The sequence below is a fragment of the Entelurus aequoreus genome, linkage group LG06 (genome assembly GCF_033978785.1).
Source record: "Entelurus aequoreus isolate RoL-2023_Sb linkage group LG06, RoL_Eaeq_v1.1, whole genome shotgun sequence".
NCBI lineage: Eukaryota > Metazoa > Chordata > Actinopteri > Syngnathiformes > Syngnathidae > Entelurus > Entelurus aequoreus.
The window spans coordinates 71,529,739-71,538,329 of record NC_084736.1 but is presented as its reverse complement, the minus strand read 5'-3'; the positions used below and the strand labels follow the sequence as shown (position 1 = coordinate 71,538,329).

Below are 8,591 nucleotides of genomic sequence, written 5' to 3'. Positions count from 1 at the left end.
GTAATTTTTGTATCTTGATAGATTGAAAATGAACACCAATGAGTTGACTGATGAACATTATCACATCATTTATTCAGAAAATAAATAAATAACGACAAATAAAGTATATATACTATTTACCGCAACAGGTAATTGTAAAAAAAAAACAAAAAAACAACAACATTATGTTTTGTACAATTTCAGAATGTGCTTGTTCTATTTTTAAACAAAGAAAACAATCTGAGGTAGTCTTTATTTTTAAGTTATCCGTGATCTTACCGGTCCGGCCCACTTGGGAGTATATTTTTCTCCATGTGGCCCATACTTGCCAACCTTGAGACCATTGAATTCGGTAGATTGGGGGGGAGGGCGGGGGTTGAGGTGTGGGGGGCGGGGTTGAGGTGGGCGGGGTTTGGTGGTAACAGGGGTGAGCTTTGATGACGTTTGTGTTCAATGACGTCAGCGTTAATCAAGCTACGTTTTGAGTTGTATATTCATAAATGTACATTTCTCAATACTCTACCTGTTTTTTGTGCCTTTAAAAAAGAATTAGAACTCTACTTTGAAACGCGTTCTACCTCTAACAACCAAAAAGCTGTGAAAACTATGATGCTGTGCTCCAAACTTGGATTATTTACGGAATTGGTGTGAGCCTATGGCTTTACACTTTGTTACATATATACACTTTTCATTTTATTTTAATTGCTTTATTGAGTTTACAACCCCCTGGCGCTGTTTTGTACTGTTTCTGTACTTGTTTTGATTATTATTATTTCTTTGCTTGTGTGTAAATGTTGAATATTATAAATAAAGGTTTAAAAAATAATAATAATCAAGCTTCATTTGCCGTTGTCCAGGTGGAACAAACCATTCTGCATCTTTTTTTAGGGGTTACATTAGTCGTTGACGTTATTAATTTAATTCAAGCAACATTATTAATGAACTCTCGTGGCAGCCTTTATTTTAGATGAATAGTTATGACGATTTTAGTAACTTACATGTCCAAACAACATTTTTTTTTTTATCAAACTTTACAAAAGCTCAGTCTCTTAAAATTAGTAGTTTCTCATTTTAATCAAGTGTCTTTGAACGCATCACATTATGGTAAATGAGAGGCAACAAACTTAAACATAACTTTCTCCTCTGCTGCCACAGATGGATTTATGATATTTTTACCTTTCCTCCATCTTCTCATCCTTGTTCCAACATGTTAGTGCCTTGTGTAAATGCGTAAAAGTGAGCTTTGATGACATTTGTGTTCAATGAAGTCTGCGTTAATCAAGCTACGTTTGAGTTTTATATTCATAAATGTACATTTCTCAATACCCGACCTGTTTTTTGTGCCTTTAAAAAGGAATTAGAACTCAACTTTGAAACGCTTTCTACCTCTAACAACCAAAAAGCTGTGAAAACTATGGTGCTGTGTTCCAAACTTGGATTATTTACGGAACTTGTGTGAGCCTATGGCTTTACACTATGTTACATATATATACTTTTCATTTTATTTTAGTTGTTTTATTGAGTTTACAACCCCCTGGCGCTGTTTTGTACTGTATTTGTACTGTTTCTGTGGTTTGATTATTATTATTTCTTTGCTTGTATGTAAATGTTGAATATTATAAATAAAGGTTTAAAAAATAATAATAATCAAGCTTCGTTTGCCGTTGTCCAGGTGGAACAAACCATTCTGCATCTTTTTTTAGGGGTTAAGTTAGTCGTTGACGTTATTAATTTAATTCAAGCAACATTATTAATGAACTCTCGTGGCAGCATTTATTTTAGATGAATATTTATGACGATTTTAGTAACTTACATGTTTAAACAACTTCTTTTTTTTAAATCAAACTTTACAAAAGCCCAGTCTCTTAAAATTAGTAGTTTCTCATTTTAATCAAGTGTCTTTGAACGCATCACATTATGGTAAATGTGACGCAACAAACTTAAACATAACTTTCTCCTCTGCTGCCACAAATGGATTTATGTTATTTTTACCTTTCCTCCATCTTCTCATCCTTGTTCCAACATGTTAGTGCCTTGTGTAAATGCGTAAAAGTGAGCTTTGATGACGTTTGTGTTCAATGAAGTCAGCGTTAATCAAGCTACGTTTGAGTTTTATATTCATAAATGTACATTTCGCGTTTTTTTGTGCCTTTAAAAAAGAATTAGAACTCTACTTTGAAACGCTTTCTACTTCTAACAACCAAAGAGCTGTGAAAACTACCGGTATGATGTCATGTTCCAAACTTGGATTATTTACGGAATTTGTGTGAGCATATGGCTTTACACTTTGTTACATATGTATACTTGTCATTTTATTTTAGTTGCTTTATTGAGTTTACAACCCCCTGGCGCTGTTTTGTACTGTTTTTGTACTGTGTATGTACATATTTTTATTATTATAATTTATTTGCTTGTATGTAAATGTTGAATATTATAAATAAAGGTTTAAAAAAAAATCAAGCTTCGTTTGCCGTTGTCCAGGTGGAACGAACCATTTTGCTTTTTTTTAAGGGGTTATGTTAGTCGTTGACGTTATTAATTTAATTCAAGCAACATTATTATTGAACTCTCGTGGCAGCATTTATTTTAGATGAATATTTATGACGAGTTTAGTAACTTACATGGTCAAACAACATTTAAAAAAAAAAAAAAATCGAACTTTACCAAAGGCCAGTTCCTCCCCAGTGCTTGAGCATCCCTGCTTCGACACCTTTGAGCAAATGAGGGGAAAAACGGTGCGTAGTAAAACCGTTTTTCTACTATGCATGTTCTGTGTTAATATAATTAGGAATTAACCGGTAATTCCAAACTAATACCAATCAAACATATCGTACAGTTGGCGATATTTAGAAACCCTAGGCTTTCTAAACTCGCGTCCAGCTGGGGGCAACGGCGTGACAGTGTAAACATTTGGCCTCTCTCGTCTGCCTTACAACCGGAAGTAGCTGCGTCACTTCCGCCGGTGACTTGTTTACCTTTTTTTTTTGTTGCGTATCAAGAGGCTGTAATGCCTAATAACGGACGTCTCTCTGGCCTGTGTCGCGTTACCGAACACCTTTACGTGAGTAACGGCAGGGCGGCCGGTCTCGTTTCCCTGCTGAGAGCGAACAACATAACGTGCGTCGTCAACGTCGCTGAGACCAAGAGGAGCGGCAGCAGCCACCTACCTAACGGCGTGGAGTACATCCACATCCCGCTGGCCGACTCTCCGTCCACACCCCTCGCTGATCATTTCGACGGCGTGGGGGAGACAATACAGCGGGTAGCGCGCGTTGGCGGCCGGACGCTGGTGCACTGCAATGCCGGGGTGAGCCGCTCGGCTGCGCTGTGCATTGCCTTTCTCGTCAAGCACCACAGTGTCACCCTGCTGGAGGCCCACGCCTGGGTCAAGACCTGCCGGCCCATGGTGAGGCCGAACAACGGCTTCTGGAAGCAGTTGATCCAGTATGAGAAGGAGCTTCGCGGGTGCGCATCTGTCCGGATGGTGTCCTCGTCCATGGGAGAGATACCTGACATTTATGAAGAGGAGGCCAGAAATATGATGCCATTCTGACTCAAGTGTGAGGAATCTACTGAGGATCCTAACTTGGATATGATGAACGCCTTGTTATCTGCACTGATTGTACAAATAAATATGCCAGATTCCGATCTAACAAAGGTCTTAACTCATTCTCTTTCTATGCCACATCAATATGAAATGCACTCTCAACAGGTGTAAAAGAAAGGGCATCTCTATCCTCCTTCAAAACCGCACTCAGAGAACACCTCCAGGCAACTTCAACCCTAAACTAACACCCTCCCTTCCACATCCCACCTCCCCGGATTGTAAATAATCAAATGTAGATACTTATTCTTATGCTTTCTGATCTCTCTCTCTCTCTATGTCCACTACTTGCTGTACATATCCTACCAAGTCAGTCCTACAGTGTCCAATGTCCATTTCTCTGATGATACAATTGTTGATGACTGAAGTGTTGATATCAACCAAACCTAACCCCCCTCCACATCCCACACCCTGGATTGTAAATAATTCAATGTATATACTCTGATGATTATCTTGTGTGATGACTATATTATGATAATAGTACATATTTGTACCATGAATTAATTACGTGGACCCCGACTTAAACAAGTTGAAAAACTTATTCGGGTGTTACCATTTAGTGGTCAATTGTACGGAATATGTACTGAACTGTGCAATCTACTAATAAAAGTTTCAATCATCCATCCATCCATCCATCCATTTTCTACCGCTTATTCCCTTCGGGGTCGCGGGGGGCGCTGGAGCCTATCTCAATCAATCAAAACTCACCTTGAGTTTGAGTTTATTTCGAACATGCATGCATGCAGTGCATCGTATACGTGCTGCTGAGAAGGTTATTGGCTGCAAGCTCCCATCCCTCCAGGACCTGTTCTCCTCCAGGACCAGGAGGCGGAGTGGGTCGGATCACAGCGGACTCTTCTCACCCTGAACACAAACTATTCTCCCATCTCCCCTCAGGCAGGAGACTACGGTCCACCCAGACCCACACCTCCCGCCACCTGAACAGTTTTTTTTCCCCTCGGCCATCAGGCACATGAACAATAACAAGATCTGATAGCCCAGTTACAGCTCATTTTTATGACCTATTCTGTGTTATATGTGTTTTATGTTGCACAATTGCTCCAAGAAAAAATCCTAATTTATGAACCCGTTCTCGAACAATGGCAATGAAAAAAATTCTGATTCTGATACTTTTGATTGAAACTTGTATTAGTAGATTGGACAGTACAGTACATATTCCGTACAATTGACCACTAAATGGTAACACCCGAAGAAGTTTTTCAACTTGTTTAAGTCGGGGTCCACGTTAATCAATTCATGGTACAAATATATACTATCAGCTTAATACAGTCATCACACAAGTTAATCATCAGAGTATATACATTGAATTATTTACATTATTTACAATCCGGGGGGTGGAAGGGTTAGGTTTGGTTGATATCAGCACTTCAGTCAACAATGATATCATCAGAAAAATGGACATTGAAACAGTGTAGGTCTGACTTGGTAGGATATGTACAGTGAGCAGTGAACATAGTGAGCTCAGAAAGCATAAGAACAAGTATATAGGACCCCCCCCCCCCCCCCCCTCTAGGTCCTCTCCAATGTTTCTCATAGTCATTCACATTGACATCCCACTGGGTTGTGAGTTTTTCCTTGCCCTTATGTGGGATCTGAACTGAGGATGTCGTTGTGGCTTGTGCAGCCCTTTGAGACACTTGTGATTTAGGGCTATGTAAATAAACATTGATTGATTGATGGTAAATACATTTGATTATTTACAATCCGGGGAGGTGGGATGTGGTGGGGGGAGGGTGTTAGTCTAGGGTTGGAGCTGCCTGGAGGTGTTATTTTAGTGCGCTTTTGAAGGAGGATAGAGATGCACTTTCTTTTACACCTGTTGGGAGTGCATTCCATTTTGATGTGGCATAGAAGGAGAATGAGTTAAGACCTTTGTTGGATCGGAATCTGGGTTTAACGTGGTTTGTGGATCATGACACAACATGATACATCACAATTTCCAGTTTCTCTTTTCAACATGTTCGAAAAGGAGTAGGAAGAAGCAGAACTTATTTAATCCTACCCCTTTTCCTTTACATAGCAGTTGCTAAAACTTTTGTTCACTTCCTGTTCTCAATTTGTTCACAATATACTCCATAAGTAATAACAATTAAAAAAATAATAATAATAATTGGTGAATTAAGTTATATTTCATATGGTGAGATGAGTAAGATTATCTAGAAACTGAATGGATGGATGAAATAAATTCAGAATGTTTATCATGGTTCTTCTTTGTACTTTGTAAACACTTTAAGTTTGAAGAGTTTCTTGAAGTGGATCATATTAGTACATTGTTTAATTTCTTTGCTTAATCCATTCCATAATTTAATTCCACATACTGATATACTGAAGGTCTTAAGTGTTGTACGTGCATACAAATGTTTTAAATTACATTTTTCTCTAAGATTATATTTCTCCTCTTTTTTTGAGAAGAATTGTTGTATATTCTTGGGTAGCAGGTTATAGTTTGCTTTGTGTATAATTTTAGCTGTTTGAAAATTCACTATGTCGTGGAATTCAGTATTTTTGATTCAATAAACAAAGGGTTTGTATGTATATATCCAACATTATGTATTATTCTAACTGATCTTTTTTGTAACACCGTTAATGAACAAAGTGCACTTTTGTAGTTATTTCCCCATATTTCTGCACAATACTCAGATATGGTAACACTAGCGAGCAGTAGAGAACATGGAGTGATTTTTGGTCTAGAACATGTTTTGCTTTATTCATTATTGACGTGTTTCTTGCTACTTTATGTTGTATATTTTTTACTTGAGATTTCCTTACCTTTCATTGACAGTGAAACTATCAGTTGTTTACCAAATATATTATATAATGTTTGCAATTTTATCTGTCTGTTATTTTTGTAAACTCTAGGAGTATTTTAGCCATGGCCATGTTTGCACAGGAGACCAGCTGGCTCTCTGCCACACCGGAGAACGCATGGAGAGACCAGAGAAGCTGGTGTTGAACGTCAGGACGGACGAGCTTCACGCAGCCCTGGTTGAATCGGACACTTCGTATTCTCGCTCATCTGTGTGGACTGGGCATTGGCCAAGAGCTAGTAGGCAGCCTAGGACGGAGTCGGCTCTCTTGGTTGCTTTGTTGGGTCTGTTCCTGTCTCTGGCCGGGCGGTTGTAAAATTATGTTTTTGTTTTGTTGTTTATGTATGGTGGGATCGTATGTGCGCAATATGTATTATTTATTGGTCTTTTTTTTTGGTTTTACTTTTGTAGCTGTATGTAGAAAATGGCACTGTTAAGGTGGCAGCCGTTTGCATCAGCTCGTCCTTTTATTTCTTTAATGTTTCCTCTTGTTTTCATGTGATTTTTTAATCTTATTTTTTGTGGAAGTTTAGTATACGCCTTGCAACCCCATAATTTCCCCATTGCGGGATGAAGTCTATCCTGTCAATTATAAAGGCAGAATTGCGCTTGTAAAATTGTGTACTTTTATGGACCTAAATAAGGACCAAAGGTTTTGCAATTGAAAACAAATAATAAACTTTAAAACTGAAAAAACAAGTTTTGATGTTGCATTTTGGAAAATACATCAGTGTATTAAAGGGGTCACATCATGTTTTTTTTTTACATTTAAAACACTTCTTTGTGGTCTACATAACATGTAACAGTGGATCTTTAGTCAAAATTTAGCATAGATAATGTTTTAAAGACCATCTTCGACTTCAAGCCACTTTCAGATTGTTTCTACAGCATACTACGTTTTGTGGGCGGTCTTATTTACGTGCCCCCACTTCGACTGTGTCTTCTCCCCGTCAGCCATGTTGTAGTTTTTAGCGCATTTAAATTTGACCTATAATCCGCTAATGTTGTCGATGTGAAACATGTCACAGGTTGAGCAAATTCTAAACGGATCGTTAAGCAGAAGTACAAACGTTTGTATAAAGAAAGGCCAGATTATTTCATATCTCCACAATTTCATTTCACATTTTCGAGATTAATGTGTGCTCAAAATACACAACAGCAGGTACAAATGGGTATGGAAAGTTGGTTTTGTGTAATAGGGCCAAATATGCACAGCTTTTTTTTTTCCAGTTTGAATATTGAATAATATTATGATTAGGGTTGATTTTATTACTTTAGTAATTGAGTAGTGATTTGTTTGTTCGAAACACACATTATAGCCTCGGTGTATATTTTAGGGAAATAGTTTAATGAAGATATTTTTTGCTTGCCAAAATTCATTTTTATTTTAACAATACATGTGCATCATCCACAATCTCACTTTAAACGTGTGCACACTGATAGAAATATAACCAGTCCGCTGCTATATAGATCATGGCACCCACACATCACTGCTCTTGTAGGTTGGAGTTCAAATCCCAGCCGAGTCATACCAAAGACTATAAAAAATGGGACCCATTACCTCCCTGCTTGGCACTCAGCATCAAGGGTTGGAGTTGGGGGTTAAATCACCAAAATGATTCCCGGGCGCGGCGCCGCTGCTGCCCACTGCTCCCCAAGGGGATGGGTCAAATGCAGAGGACAAATTTCACCACATCTAGTGTGTGTGTGACAATCATTGGTACTTTAATCTTTAATCATGTGAGCTTTATTGCAGCAGCCCAGTGGAAACTATTGTAACATTTGATTTAGTACTTTATCCTCATGTATGGAAAATAATTAATGTTGGGCAGGAATTCTTATTTACATATTATCGAGTCATAATACTATTATTTTCAGATAACGCATTTGTTGTATTGTAATTAATTTTATTTTATACGGTCCCACATTTTGGTTCCTACCTGTTTGTTTCCCTGTGCCCGAATAGGGGACGGACAGGGGAGAATATAGCGAGAAAAAAAAGAAAAATAGAGCGAAAGGTGTAGAAATAAAGTGGAGTCGAGCGTGTCCTGCAGTTGTGTTCTAGCAAGGAAGACAACAAAACTATCATGTAAACAACTTAACTGTAACCCGCCTTTAACCCACAGCCGTACCATGAATTGATTTACGTGGACCCCGACTTAAACAAGTTGAAATACTTA

The 8,591-nt window shown here is 38.2% G+C and overlaps 1 protein-coding gene across 1 annotated transcript; it reads left to right on the top strand.

Annotated features, from left to right (window-relative positions):
• Window positions 1-2,804: 2,804 nt before the first annotated feature.
• LOC133652564 (dual specificity protein phosphatase 18-like) lies at window positions 2,805-4,172 on the top strand. The gene has a single exon (XM_062051455.1). It carries the CDS (start codon window positions 2,987-2,989, stop codon window positions 3,530-3,532), a length of 546 nt encoding a protein of 181 aa, XP_061907439.1. The 5' UTR covers window positions 2,805-2,986; the 3' UTR covers window positions 3,533-4,172.
• Window positions 4,173-8,591: the final 4,419 nt, after the last annotated feature.